The sequence below is a fragment of the Cyprinodon tularosa genome, unplaced genomic scaffold (assembly GCF_016077235.1).
Source record: "Cyprinodon tularosa strain WSP-4 unplaced genomic scaffold, ASM1607723v1 ctg979, whole genome shotgun sequence".
Classification (NCBI taxonomy): Eukaryota; Metazoa; Chordata; class Actinopteri; order Cyprinodontiformes; family Cyprinodontidae; genus Cyprinodon; species Cyprinodon tularosa.
In genome coordinates, this window is record NW_024039761.1 from 1 (window position 1) to 15000 (window position 15000).

The 15000-nt window shown below is 47.6% G+C and overlaps 2 protein-coding genes across 3 annotated transcripts in view; one reads left to right on the forward strand and one right to left on the reverse strand.

Moving 5' to 3' along the window:
- Positions 1-363: 363 nt before the first annotated feature.
- The window catches only part of LOC119777026 (peripheral plasma membrane protein CASK-like), a 64429-nt gene continuing 49792 nt past the window's right edge, over positions 364-15000 (reverse strand). The window contains exons 6-10 of one of the 2 annotated variants that reach the window (XM_038275762.1): positions 10599-10701; positions 2994-3169; positions 2068-2190; positions 597-680; positions 364-517 (exon numbers count right to left, since the gene is read on the reverse strand). In XM_038275762.1, coding sequence (XP_038131690.1) covers positions 389-517; positions 597-680; positions 2068-2190; positions 2994-3169; positions 10599-10701 — 615 coding nt within the window. In that variant the 3' untranslated portion in view covers positions 364-388. The remainder of the gene's footprint in view (positions 518-596; positions 681-2067; positions 2191-2993; positions 3170-10598; positions 10702-15000) is intronic. The other variant, XM_038275763.1, reaches the window with a different exon arrangement.
- Positions 11333-14462, forward strand: LOC119777028 (probable G-protein coupled receptor 34). The gene is made up of 3 exons (XM_038275764.1): positions 11333-11716; positions 11919-12425; positions 13499-14462. The coding sequence occupies exons 2-3, from the start codon at positions 11920-11922 to the stop codon at positions 14049-14051; spliced, it is 1059 nt and encodes a 352-aa protein (XP_038131692.1). The 5' UTR covers positions 11333-11716; position 11919; the 3' UTR covers positions 14052-14462.

The following is a 15000-nucleotide window of genomic DNA, read 5'->3' on the forward strand; positions in this document are numbered from 1 at the left end:
TGTCTGGCAGACAGGCTAACGTTAGCCCTATCTGCAGCAGACAGGGCTAACGCTAGCCCTGTCTGCTGCATCCGGGGCTAACGCTAGCCCTGTCTGCTGCATCCGGGGCTAACGCTAGCCCTGTCTGCTGCAGACAGGTCATCATCGTCACACTAATCTTCAGTCAGGTTCCAAAGATCCAATCTGTGTCGGATGTAAAACTGCATTGAAATGTGGCTCAGATCGGATATAAAAGTCAGATTCATTGAAAGAAACGAGTCACTTAAGGGGGAGAGGAATCAGACTTGGGCCACATTTGTCTGCAGTGAGAACGTAGCCTATGGGACAATGTCCCTCAGGTCACTTCCTGTGTCTCTCCAGCAGCTGGAGAGGAGCAGAAGGTGAGCAGTCAGACAGGAGCTGATCCAGATGTGGCACCTGAGGAGGTGGGGTCTTCAGAGAAGTCCTGGAGCTCCTCTGGTGGGTCTCCGTAGAAGGAGTTGAACTTGTGACTGGACACAGCGGCCAGCACCGCTCCCTGAAAGGAGACGAGGAGCATTAACACCAGAGGGCTCATCATGGAGCTTCTGAAGGACGTGGAGCAGGACGGGGGGAACCTTCAGCTTCCGTCTGGCGTTGAACTTCCTCAGCTGCTCCACGGTCTCTGGCAGGTGGATCTTGTAAGCGTAGCGGTCCCTTTCCTGCACCAAGAAGAGAGAAAACCTTCACAACCTGCTGCTGGTAGAAGCTCTGCTCTTCAGCTTCATGGCTTCCTCTGCAGGAACACATGTTCTGAAGAACAGCTGCGAAAACCAGGAAACTGGAGACGCGGTAATCTGGAGCTGCCAGAGATCAGGAGTTCAAAAGGTTCAGCCTCAAACTTCTAGTTAAAACATGGAGGGACGTCCTCTAAAGGTTCTCCACCCACAGAAATAATCCAGACAGAAATAATCCAGACAGAAAATAATCTAGACAGAAATAATCTAGACAGAAAATATCCAGACAGAAATAATCTAGACAGAAATAATCCAGACAGAAAATAATCCAGACAGAAAATATCCAGACAGAAAATAATCCAGACAGAAATAATCCAGACAGAAAATAATCCAGACAGAAATAATCCAGACAGAAATAATCCAGACAGAAAATAATCCAGACAGAAAATATCCAGACAGAAATAATCTAGACAGAAAATAATCCAGACAGAAAATAATCCAGACAGAAATAATCCAGACAGAAAATAATCCAGACAGAAATAATCCAGACATAAATAATCCAGACAGAAATAATCCAGACAGAAAATAATCCAGACAGAAAATATCCAGACAGAAATAATCTAGACAGAAAATAATCCAGACAGAAAATAATCCAGACAGAAATAATCCAGACAGAAAATAATCCAGACAGAAAATAATCCAGACAGAAAATAATCCAGACAGAAATAATCCAGACAGAAAATAATCCAGACAGAAATAATCCAGACAGAAATAATCCAGACAGAATCCAGAACAGACTCAGGCAGGAAGTGATGTGTAATGATGTGAAGCAGAACGGGAAGAAGGTTATGAGAGATCCAGATGGCTCTGATTGGCTGCTTTTAATGTTGGAGGAACAGATTATGGCGTCGCAGCCAAACTCTTCTGGTTCTTGGTAATCTGACCATCCTCATCCTCACCATGGAAACACGCCTGAAGCTGAATAATTCAGGAGCGAATAGAAACACCCAGAACAAGAAGACGCGTTCTGTCAGTCCAGCCGGATTTAACCTTTGATCAGTGAAAGCAGCTGCTTCCTGTGAACCAAACATCTGGAACCAGCAGAGGAGCGGCGGCAGCTTCCTACTCGCCGCCGTTACAGCGCTTCCTGTTTCTGATGGAGCAGCTCTAGCTAACCCTAACCCAGAACCAAACCAGAACCAGAACCAAACCAGAACCAAACCAGAACCAGAACCAGAACTGTTCTGGTTCCATCTGTAAATTGTGGAAGAGTCCAGAGTTTAGATTAGAGCCGATGATAGAGGGATTGCTGAGAGAGGAAGGACCTGTCCAGGTGAGCTTCATTGGAGCTCTGCTGACTCGTAGCTCGTACCTTCAGCCAGGGGTGGTTCAGCGCCTCGTAGACGGTGATCCTCTCTGCAGGGTCCAGCATCAGCATGCGCCTCACCAGGTCCTTGGCGCTCTCTGAGATGTGGCTCCACTGGCGGGGATTCATCTGGAAACACAAAGACTTTTCCAGAGGCAGCAATGAACATGCAGCTCAACATAATTCCTCCTTTTAACACGTTTAGAGCGTTTAGCCATCTAATGATTATTCAGTGTTTGCTGGGAGCGGGCCGGCGCTGACCCAGATGGAGCGGGCCGGCGCTGACCCGCCCCCGGCGCTGACCCAGATGGAGCGGGCCGGCGCTGACCCAGGTGGAGCGGGCCGGCGCTGACCCGCCCCCGGCGCTGACCCAGGTGGAGCGGGCCGGCGCTGACCCAGATGGAGCGGGCCGGCGCTGACCCGCCCCCGGCGCTGACCCAGGTGGAGCGGGCCGGCGCTGACCCGCCCCCGGCGCTGACCCAGGTGGAGCGGGCCGGCGCTGACCCAGATGGAGCGGGCCGGCGCTGACCCGCCCCCGGCCCTGACCCAGGTGGAGCGGGCCGGCGCTGACCCGCCCCCGGCGCTGACCCAGGTGGAGCGGGCCGGCGCTGACCCGCCCCCGGCGCTGACCCAGGTGGAGCGGGCCGGCGCTGACCCGCCCCCGGCGCTGACCCAGGTGGAGCGGGCCGGCGCTGACCCAGATGGAGCGGGCCGGCGCTGACCCGCCCCCGGCCCTGACCCAGGTGGAGCGGGCCGGCGCTGACCCGCCCCCGGCGCTGACCCAGGTGGAGCGGGCCGGCGCTGACCCGCCCCCGGCGCTGACCCAGGTGGAGCGGGCCGGCGCTGACCCGCCCCCGGCGCTGACCCAGGTGGAGCGGGCCGGCGCTGACCCGCCCCCGGCGCTGACCCAGATGGAGCGGGCCGGCGCTGACCTTGGATTTGCTTTTGCAGACGGCTTCAAACAGTCGCTCCTTGATGCCGTGGAACGGCAGGCAGCCGGACAGCAGGATGAAGAGGACGACTCCGCAGCCCCACACGTCCACCGGTTTACCGTACGGCTCCCTCTTCACCACCTCAGGAGCCATGAAGTGAGGAGTTCCCACCCGGCCTGCGGGGGGGAGGGAGACGGGTCGGTAAAGGAACAGATGCGGCACATTTCCTCTTCTGATATTACACAACAGAGATAAGAGGAACTTCCTGTTTTATCAGCTGCTGGAGAGATGGTCAAAGAAAACAGGAAACTGATCAGCTGTGGACAGGAAATAGGAAACAAGGCGTCTCAGCAGCGTCATCATCATCATCATCATCATGAGCGTGCCGCTGTTGCTCCGACTCAGAGCCTGACTGAAGGAACATCTGGAACATCTGCTTTCTGAGCACCTTCCAATCATCAGACCCATCTTTCTATCATGGGTTCACCGCAGCATGAAGCTGCCACCGCCGTGTTTCACCATGGTGGAGTGGTTATTTTCTGCCACTCACTGGATGGTGCCTGGTGATGTCGCTGCGTCTCTAATCTGCAACGCAAAATGGATCCCTCAAGGTTTCCTTCAAATTCAGTTCTATTCAGTTTATTTCTATAGCTCCAGTTCACATCAGGTCATCTCAGGTCACTTTATAGATCCAGATCAACCAGATCATCCAGTCAGATTGATTCAAAGTTTTCTATCTAAGGAAAACCAGCTGATTGCATCGACTCATTGACTCTTCAGCAATCCCTCACACTAAGCATGCTTGTAGCGACAGTGGAGAGGAAAAACTCCCTTTGAACAGGAAGAAACCTCCAGCAGAACCAGGCTCAGTGTGAGCGGCCATCTGCCGAGGCCGACTGGGGTTCAAGGAGACAGAAGCAGACATAGAAAAAGAAGCATAGATACAACAACATGGTTATTTCCTCCAAATGTTATATAGTTTACTCTACTTACTCCTATAGGTTAGGCTAGGCTTATGAATGAGAGAGAAATGTTTTGTTTAGACCATTACTATGGCAACCAGGTAGGAAGCTTGTTGAAGAGGAGGAGATGAACCTTCTGCTGCTCAGGCTGGATCAAACCAGTTCGATTGTTTGTTCTGAATATTATGGAGATCTCTCAGATGTCTCAGAATCACAGAAAGGTTAGAAAATGTTTTCCCTGTTTGGTCCAAACCGCCCCGGACGGTCCTCTGTGTTCCTCTATGAGAGCCGCCTGCTGGCTTCTTCTTTGTTCCTTCTGGACTCGCACTGAGGCTAAATGTTAGCATTAAAGGAGCAGCTAACTGATACAGCTAACAGACATGGCTAACATAAACAGCTATTAGCAACAGCTATCAGGAGCAGCTAATACTGACAGGGTCATCATAGTGGGAGATTTTAACATCCATGCTGACATTGAAGGCGATAGCTTAAGAGCAGCCTTTAATGCTATCTTAGACACTATTGGCTTTGTTCAAAATGTGAATAGTCCCACGCATTCTCATCTTCATACTTTGGATCTTGTGCTGACATACGGCATAGAATGTGAAGAAATAACAGGATTTCCTCACAACCCTGTCCTCTCTGACCACTTTCTAATAACCTTCAGGATTACTTTAACAGAGTTCTCCTCCCCCAAAAGAAGGTTCAATTTTAGTAGATCTTTATCAGATAGTGCAGTTATAAATTTTAAAGAATCTGCTTCACTTTCTCTCTGCTCTGTGTCACTGAGCAGTGCTGCAGAGTGCAAAAGCTTAGCTTATTCCCCTTCACAGGTTGATGATTTTGTTGATGGGGTTGCTAGTTCTCTGCGTATTGCCTTAGACAACGCAGCTCCTTTGAAAATGAAAACCGTTAAAAATAGAAAGCTTGCTCCTTGGTTTAATGCAGAGCTGCGTACTTTGAAGCAAAATGCTAGGAAACTGGAGAGAAAATATCGCTCCACAGGCCTGCGAGAGTCCTTCCTAGTCTGGAAAAATGGTTTACTGCTGTATAAGAGGACCCTTTGTAAAGCAAGAGCAGCATACTTCTCCTCATTAATAGAGGAGAATAAGAATAATCCTAGATTTCTTTTTAATACAGTTGCCAAACTCACCCAGAGCCATAGCTCTGTTGAACCGTCCATTCCACCTGCTCTTAGCAGCAATGATTTTATGGGATTCTTTATAAATAAGATTGATCTTATTAAAAATAAGATCATAAGCACTCCTCTATCCGCGATTGTACCTGAGGTAGTCATGGAATCTGAACCGGGTTTAGACTGCTTTGATCCAGTTGAACTCTCTGAATTAGCAAAATTATTGTCTTCATCTAAGCCTTCAACTTGTATGTTAGATCCAGTTCCAACCAGGTTATTTAAGGAGGTATTCCCTTTGATCTCCTCCTCCATTTTAGATGTGATTAATCTATCTCTGTTACAGGGATATGTACCTAAAGCTTTTAAGATTGCTGTAATTAAACCTCTGCTTAAGAAACCGTCTCTTGACCCAGATGACTTGGTCAATTATAGACCTATATCCAATCTTCCTTTCTTATCCAAAATTCTTGAGAAAGTAGTTGCCAAACAAGTTTGCGATCACTTCCACCATAATGAACTTTTTGAAGAGTTTCAGTCTGGCTTTAGAGCTCATCATAGCACTGAAACAGCTCTGGTGAAAGTCACTAATGATATTCTCATGGCCTCAGATAATGGACTTGTATCTGTGCTCGTCCTGTTGGATCTTAGTGCTGCATTTGATACAGTTGACCATAATATTCTTTTAGAAAGACTTGAATATTTTGTTGGAATTAAAGGAACAGCACTAGACTGGTTTAAATCTTATCTATCTGATCGAATTCAGTTTGTTCATGTTAATGATAGATCTTCAACACGCTCAAAGGTTACCTGTGGAGTACCACAGGGATCAGTGCTAGGACCAATTCTCTTTACTTTATACATGCTCCCAATTGGTAGAATTATTAGACAGCATGGGATTAATTTCCACTGTTATGCTGATGATACCCAGCTATATCTGTCTATAAATCCAGATGAAGCTAACCCATTACATAGATTACAGGCATGTCTTGAAGACATAAAAACCTGGATGACTCTTAACTTTCTGCTTCTGAATGCAGACAAAACAGAAGTTATAGTCTTTGGACCAGAGTCTCTGAAAAAGAAACTGATTAGTCAGTCACTTCATTTGGATGGGATTAAACTGATTTCAGATAATAAAGTAAAAAATCTTGGTGTTATTTTTGATCAGGACCTGTCATTTAAATCCCATATCAAAGAGGTTTCTAGAATTTCCTTCTTTCATCTGAGGAACATTGCAAAAATTAGAAATATCCTGTCCAGGGGTGATGCTGAGAAACTAGTCCATGCATTTGTTACTTCAAGGCTGGACTATTGTAATTCTTTACTATCAGGAAGTCCACAAACTGTAGTTAAAAGCCTTCAGCTGATCCAAAATGCTGCAGCCAGAGTTCTAATGAAAATAAAAAAGAGAGATCATATCTCTCCTATCCTGGCTTCCCTTCATTGGCTTCCTGTTAAATCAAGAATAGAATTTAAAATCCTTCTTCTCACATATAAAGCCTTAAATGGCCAAGCTCCATCTTATATCAGAGATCTGATTGTTCCTTATGTTCCTAACAGAGCACTTCGCTCTCAATCTGCAGGTTTACTAGTGGTTCCTAGAATTTCTAAAAGTAGAATGGGAGGCAGATCTTTTAGTTATCAGGCTCCTCTCCTGTGGAACCAACTACCAGTTTTAGTCCGTGAGGCAGACACCCTGTCTACTTTTAAGGCTAGGCTTAAAACTTTCCTTTTTGATAAAGCTTCTAGTTAGAGTGGCTCAGGTTATCCTGAGCTATCTCTATAGTTATGCTGCTATAGGCTTAGACTGCTGGAGGACATAGGGACCCCCATTTCATCATTCTGCTTCATTCTCTCTCTGTTCTCCTATTCTGCAGAATCTGTTAGTTCAATCTCTAACCTTCTGCTCTCTCTGCTTTTCCTCAGAGTAGCTTTGCCTCGTCTGTTCCTGTTTGGCTGTGACGTCATCCTGGAAAAAAAACATCAGCTGTGCTGCTTCTATCAACACCCTTGTTAATAGATGTTGGAGATCGGCCTGTTTTCCAGTGTGGTCCTGTTTCTCTGACCGTGACTGAGTGGATGTGCTCTCTTCGTCCTCTGGCATGGGAGCTGCCTTGGAGCTCGTCTGCCTGGCTGTGTGTTTCCTGGACGGGGCCGCCTTTTACAGCTGCTTTTTGTATCTCTGCTTCTGTCTCCTTGAACCCCAGTCGGCCTCGGCAGATGGCCGCTCACACTGAGCCTGGTTCTGCTGGAGGTTTCTTCCTGTTAAAAGGGAGTTTTTCCTCTCCACTGTCGCTACAAGCATGCTTAGTGTGGGGGATTGTATTTGAGTCAATGAGTCAATGCAATCAACTGGTTTTCCTTAGATAGAAAACTTTGTATCAATTTGACTGTATGATCTGGTTGAACTGTAAAGTGCCTTGAGATGACATGTGTTGTGAATTTGGCGCTATATAAATAAACTGAATTGAATTGAATTGAATTAATGAAAACAGCTAACAGGAGCAGCTAACAGATACAGCTAACAGACACAGCTAACATAAACAGCTATTAGCAACAGCTATCAGGAGCAGCTAACAGTAGCAGCTAACAGCAACAGCTATCAGAAGCAGCTAACAGTAGCAGCTAACAGCAACAGCTATCAGAAGCAGCTAACAGATACAGCTAACATAAACAGCTATCAGGAGCAGCTAACAATAGGAGCTAACAGAAACAGCTAACAGGAGCAGCTAACAGATAAAGCTGACAGAAAAAGCTATAGACCAGATAACGGGAGCAGCTAACAGAAGCAGCTAAAGGGAGCAGCTAACTGGTGCAGCTAACGGTAACAGCTAACAGAAGCAGCTAACGGGACCAGCTAACGGGAGCAGCTAACTGGTGCAGCTAATGGGAGCAGCTAACTGTTGCAGCTAACTGTGCAGCTAACGGGTGCAGCTAACGGGAGCAGCTAATTGGTGCAGCGAACTGGTGCAGCTAATGGGAATAGCTAGCGGGAGCAGCTAACGGGAGCAGCTAATTGGTGCAGCTAACGGGAGCAACTAACTGGTAGCAGCTAACCGGAGCAGCTAACAGGAGCAGCTAACTGGTGCAGCTAATGGAAGCAGCTAACAGGACCAGCTAACGGGAGCAGCTAACTGGTAGCAGCTAACCGGAGCAGCTAACAGGAGCAGCTAACTGGTGCAGGTAATGGAAGCAGCTAACAGGACCAGCTAATGGGAGCAGCTAACGGGACCAGCTAATGGGAGCAGCTAACGGGAGCAGCTAACTGGAGCAGCTAATGGGAGCAGCTAATGGGAGCAGCTAACTGGTGCAGCTAACGGGAGCAGCTAATTGGTGCAGCTAACGGGAGCAGCTAACTGGTGCAGCTAACGGGAGCAGCTAATTGGTGCAGCTAACGGGAGCAGCTAACTGGTGCAGCTAACTGGTGCAGCTAATGGGAGCAGCTAATTGGTGCAGCTAATTGGTGCAGCTAACTGGTAGCAGCTAACTGGAGCAGCTAATGGGAGCAGCTAACGGGAGCAGCTAACAGGAGCAGCTAACTGGTGCAGCTAATGGAAGCAGCTAACAGGACCAGCTAATGGGAGCAGCTAACTGGTGCAGCTAACTGATGCAGCTAACGGGAGCAGCTAATTGGTGCAGCTAACGGGAGCAGCTAACTGGTAGCAGCTAACTGGAGCAGCTAACTGGTGCAGCTAATTGGTGCAGCTAACGGGAGCAGCTAACTGGTAGCAGCTAACTGGAGCAGCTAATGGGAGCAGCTAACTGGTGCAGCTAACGGGAGCAGCTAACGGGCGCAGCTAACCGGAGAAGCTAACTGGTAGCAGCTAACGGGAGCAGCTAATTGGTGCAGCTAACTGGTGCAGCTAACGGGAGCAGCTAACGGGCGCAGCTAACCGGAGAAGCTAACTGGTAGCAGCTAACGGGAGCAGCTAATTGGTGCAGCTAACTGGTGCAGCTAATGGGAGCAGCTAACTGGTAGCACCTAACGGGAGCAGCTAACATGAAGACCCTTTGCTCCTTCTTGTGATAAATCCTTCATGCGTCCAGAAATGTTGCTAGGCGACGCAGAGGAAGCAGAAATTAATTGAGAAAACAAACGAATGTTTGATGGAAGCTGAGGAAACGTTTTCACAAACAGCCTGATGCAAAGTTTGTTCCCTTTCTTAGTTTCACCATGATTGCAGAAAACAGACATAGATCCAGAAGAAAAGGACCAGAAAGAAGCGTGGCATCTCTGCAGGCTGCAGCGTCCCTCAGCATACCAGGAAATGAATCAAGTAGAGGACAAATTAGAGAAGTGGCAGCTATATAAATATCCACAAAAGCCAAAGAGGAAGTCACGTTAGAAAAGAAAAAACTCAAAGCAGAGGTTCAGCTCATTTTCCTGCTTTTCAAGCTTCCTATTTGTGGTCACTTTCAGAGGAACTTCCTTTTGCAAGCATTAGCTGGTAATATGAACCAGCAGCAATAGTTCATTAGGTTGCTCACAGCAGGTGGACCATTTGGAGAAGAACCAGAAGAACCCGATGAGCAGCAGAGCTTCAGAGGACTGGGAGGGTTTGGATCTGAATAAAGAAATAAGGACTTTTCCTACAACCTGAGACCTGCTGGACTGCAGGATCCCAGACACACTCAGATCTGTCCTCTACGCCTTTCAGGACCAGCTGCAGTCTGACAGGTTCTACCTCGTTTTACAGATTAAATATGCTGAGAAATAAAACATTTCATTGAAAATATACTCAGCAATTTGACATTAAACCAAGAATACACTAAATTTGAAAGGTTTGTATTTTCTGCATTACTCTCTGAAGTTGCCTAATTTAACTGATTACTTTAACAGCCCCCCCCCCCCCCCCCCCCGAAGAAGGGTTAACTTTAGCAGATCATTATCAGATAGTTTAATTATACATTTTAAATAATCAGTTCTCCTTTCTCTCCTCTGTCGCTGAGCAGCTGCAGAAGGAAAAAGTTTAGTTTATTCCCCGTCACAGAATGAAAATGAAAAAGAGAGATCATATCTCTCCTATCCTGGCTTCTCTTCCTTGGCTTCCTGTTAAATCCAGAATAGAATTTAAAATCCTCCTTCTCACATAAAGCCTTAAATGGCCAAGCTCCATCTGATATCAGAGATCTGATTGTTCCTGCATTATTTTTATACTTTCACTAGTTTTAAAAATTGAACTTTTACACTTTTACTGGAGTAAAAAGCTGAAGTTGATCCTCTTACTTCTATAAAAGTGTTTTAAACAGCAGTATTTATAGTGGAGGAATAAAGATGAATAGTCAGACAGCTCTGTTAGCAGCTAAAGGTGAGAGAAGCTGTTTCCGTCCCGGTGAGGAGCAAACAGGTTCAAACATGCCGCTGTGACTGAAACCATGACCAGTATCTGTTTCACAGCATTTCCCACCAGAATCCATCAGCGGTTAAGATTCTGAGGAAAAATCCAGTTCCTGATCATTTCCTCTGTGCTGAGGTTCCATCCTGGAGCCACGGGGGGAAAACTTTACCTCCTGCCACCAAGCCGGACTCTCCCAGCTGCACGGCCACGCCGAACCCTCCCAGTTTGACCGGAGCAGAGTTCTCTTTGGTCGCCAGCAGGACGCAGTGAGGCTGAGGAGGAGAGCAGAGGGACAGAGGTGATGAGAGGGTTATGATCCATAGAAATATGACTAAAGATACGCCCACGCATCAGCCACACAGAACACAACCGCTTTCTCTATCCTAGTGGGGACTTTTCTTTGACTTCTATTCATTAAATGCTCTAAGTTTTACCATCGCATCTCTAATGCAGACGAGACCAGCTGCTCCCCACTTTTACCTGAGTCCCCCAACTGTATCATATTCCTGGCAAATGGTCCTCATATGGGAACAAAAACAATGACACACATACCATTTTGTATATCTATCCCTGTTAGGACTGATTAACCAGCACTGATAGTTTCAGCACCATGGAAACGGGCTAATATGGACCTCTGGGAGGGCTGTGCATCAGAGCCCAACAAACCCTAATCCCAACCTTAGTCGTAACCCTAACCCCGCCCTGACCACCGCCCGTAACCCTGACAACCATAGGCCTCCTGAACATGGAGCTAATGGTCCAACCAGACCGTCTGTGGATGTGTGCTGACCTTTGACCTCCATCCATTCAGCTTCAGTCTCCCAGAAAACCTATGTGTGGACATTGGTCTGCCAGCTGAGCCCCTCCCTCTCACTACTGTCTAATTTTGGTGACACAAACTGCAGTAATCTGTAATCTGGGTGTCATTTCTGTTCTACATCCAGGCTGTAATCAGATCCCTGAGAGAAGCCTTCGCTCTGCCTGCTGAGTGACAGCAAGGGGGAGTAGCCTGATTCAGTCTTTATTGTTGCTCAACATCACATCGTTCAGCGCTTCTCTCTGCGCTGCAGAGAGCGCGGCGGGTCGGAGATCATGAACAGGGTGGCAGCAGGAGGAAGAATCTGCTCTCATTTCCTTTGCTTTTTAGCTGTAGTTAAATGTGCAGCAACACAAGGACAAGATCAGAGTCTTTTATCGTGGATTATTGTGTCTACAGACTCAAAGACTGGATTAGTTTCATCTACAGACAGAGAGGAAGCTGCCTGATGTGCAGATCTCAGAGATAAGGTGAGTTCATTTTACTTTCCTGCAGTAAATTACCCCCCATTAGCCACAAAGAGTCAGAGAGGCTTCGGTGAGGAGGGGCTGCGGCCATAAACCACAGCTGATGGGTTGCTCAATTAATGCAACACAAATCAAGCAGGAAGTCAAAATGTGCTCAGAGCAGCAAATAGTGAAGAAGTGAGGAGAGACTGAAGTTGATCTGCAGGATGGAGAACCAGACCCTCAGCAACACAAATATCTCTGGGTGTGTGGATGATGAACTGCTCCGGACGCCGCTGGCGGCGCTCTACTCCGCCATCTTCATCCTGGGTCTCCCTGGCAACCTGCTGGCTCTCTGGGTGTTTCTCTGCGTTCACTCCAAGAAGAACTCCATGCGGGTGTTCCTCATTAACCTGGCCTTGGCGGACCTGCTGCTGATCGTCTGCCTGCCGTTTAGGATCCAGTACCACGTGTCTGGGAACCAGTGGAAGCTGGTGGGCTGGCTGTGTAAGCTGGTGGGCTACCTCTTCTACATGAACATGTACATCAGCATCACTCTGCTGGGGCTGATCAGCGTCGACCGCTACCTCAGGATCTACGGCAGCGTCAGGACGCGCAGTAAGCTGCAGTCCCCGCTGCGGAGCATGGTGGTCTGCGCCTTCGTTTGGTTGGTCTCCCTGGCTCTGATGATACCCGTGGTCGTTTATGAAGATTATGAGGAATCTACAGAAAAGTGAGTTTAAAATCCTCCTTCTCACATATAAAGCCTTAAATGGCCAAGCTCCATCTGATATCAGAGATCTGATTGTTCCTGATGTTCCTAACAGAGCACTTCGCTCTCAATCTGCAGGTTTACTAGTGGTTCCTAGAATTTCTAAAAGTAGAATGGGAGGCAGATCTTTTAGTTCTCAGGCTCCTCTCCTGTGGAACCAACTACCAGTTTTAGTCCGTGAGGCAGACACCCTGTCTACTTTTAAGGCTAGGCTTAAAACTTTCCTTTTTGATAAAGCTTCTAGTTAGAGTGGCTCAGGTTATCCTGATCTATCTCTATAGTTATGCTGCTATAGGCTTAGACTGCTGGAGGACATAGGGACCCCTTTTTCATCATTCTGCTTCATTCTATCTCTATTCTCCCACTCTGCAGAATCTGTTAGTTCAATCTCTAACGTTCTGCTCTCTCTGCTTTTTCTCATAGTAGCTTCATCTGGTCTGTTCCTGTTTGGCTGTGACTCCATCCTGGAGAGAAATATCAGCTGTGCTGCTGCCATCAACACCTTTGTTTCTAGATGTTGGAGCTTGGCCTGTTTTCCAGTGTAGTCCTGTTTCTCTGACTGTGACTAACTGGATGTGCTCTCTTCATCCTCTGACATGGGAGCTGGCTCGGAGCTCGTCTGTCTGGCTGTGTGTTTCCTGGACGGGGCCGCCTGTGGAGCTGGTTGACAGTTGCCTTTTGTATCTATGCTTCTTTTTCTATGTCTGCTTCTGTCTCCTTGAACCCCAGTGGGCCTCAGCAGATGGCTGCTCACACTGAGCCTGGTTCTGCTGGAGGTTTCTTCCTGTTCAAAGGGAGTTTTTCCTCTCCACTGTCGCTACAAGCATGCTTAGTGTGAGGGATTGCTGAAGAGTCAATGAGTCGATGCAATCAGCTGGTTTTCCTTAGATAGAAAACTTTGAATCAATGATCTGGTGAACTGGAAAGTGTTGTGAATTGGAGCTATAGAAATAAACTGAATAGAATCGAGTCCTAGTCAAAGGTGGAGTGTTTTGTTCAGGTTGTGACTGATCAGCTTTTCTTTTTTTTTTTAGATGTTTCCACTACAGGAAGACAGACGTAAGGAAAGCCTCCATCAAACTCTTCATAGTGGTTGTCTTCTGGCTGATCTTCACTGCTCTCATGGTTTCCTATGGAAAGATCGGCCAGAAGCTCCTAAAGAGATCCCATCAGAATTCAAATCTGCCTAATGCGTCCCACTACAGCCGAATCGCCAGGAAGTCCTTCTTCATCCTGTTCGTGTTCATCGTCTGCTTCGTTCCGTACCACATTTTCCGAGGGTTTTACATAAAAACCCAGATCACAGACAGCAGCTGTTACTGGAGGAACCTGGCTGATAAATTCAATGAGATTTCTCTAGTATTCTCTGCTTTGAACAGCTGCCTGGACCCCATCATGTTCTTTCTGCTGTCCGCCTCAGTGAGGAGGGAGGTGCGGCGCTTCATGAACAGCATGTTTCGAACCCGGGTCAGCAGTGAAGCCAGTGGGGGGAACACCACCTCAGAACTAGACAGCAGGAGACCTTCAAAGGACCCCATGGTCAGAAACCTCACTGAGAGGGAAGAACGTTCATGCAGCTCTAACTGAGCCCAGAGACGGCTCTGGGTGGTCCACCTTTGACCTGAAGACACCATGGGGTCACCATGGACAAGTCCAAAGGACAGGGTCACCACAGACAAGTCCAAAGGACAGGGTCAAAAGGACAGGGTCACCACGGACAAGTCCAAAGGACAGGGTAAAAAGGACAGGGTCACCACGGACAAGTCCAAAGGACAGGGTCAAAAGGACAGGGTCACCACAGACAAGTCCAAAGGACAGGGTCACCTCGGACAAGTCCAAAGGACAGGGTCACCATGGACAAGTCCAAAGGACAGGGTCACCACAGACAAGTCCAAAGGACAGGGTCAAAAGGACAGGGTCACCACGGACAAGTCCAAAGGACAGGGTCAAAAGGACAGGGTCACCACGGACAAGTCCAAAGGACAGGGTCAAAAGGACAGGGTCACCACAGACAAGTCCAAAGGACAGGGTAAAAAGGACAGGGTCACCACGGACAAGTCCAAAGGACAGGGTCAAAAGGACAGGGTCACCACAGACAAGTCCAAAGGACAGGGTCACCTCGGACAAGTCCAAAGGACAGGGTCACCATGGACAAGTCCAAAGGACAGGGTCACCACAGACAAGTCCAAAGGACAGGGTCAAAAGGACAGGGTCACCACGGACAAGTCCAAAGGACAGGGTCAAAAGGACAGGGTCACCACGGACAAGTCCAAAGGACAGGGTCAAAAGGACAGGGTCACCACAGACAAGTCCAAAGGACAGGGTCACCATGTATTCTACCATTGATGCCTTTATAACTTTCATAGATGTATTTGTGTAAACACACTGGATATTAGCAAAGTATTGTACTGCCATATGGGAGGAAATACTACTAAAGTATTCAAAGTTTTCACTTTCACATTCACTCACATTAAAACCATAAAACGTATAAAGAATATTGAAAGACCAACAGGATTTATGAACCCACCCATCCATC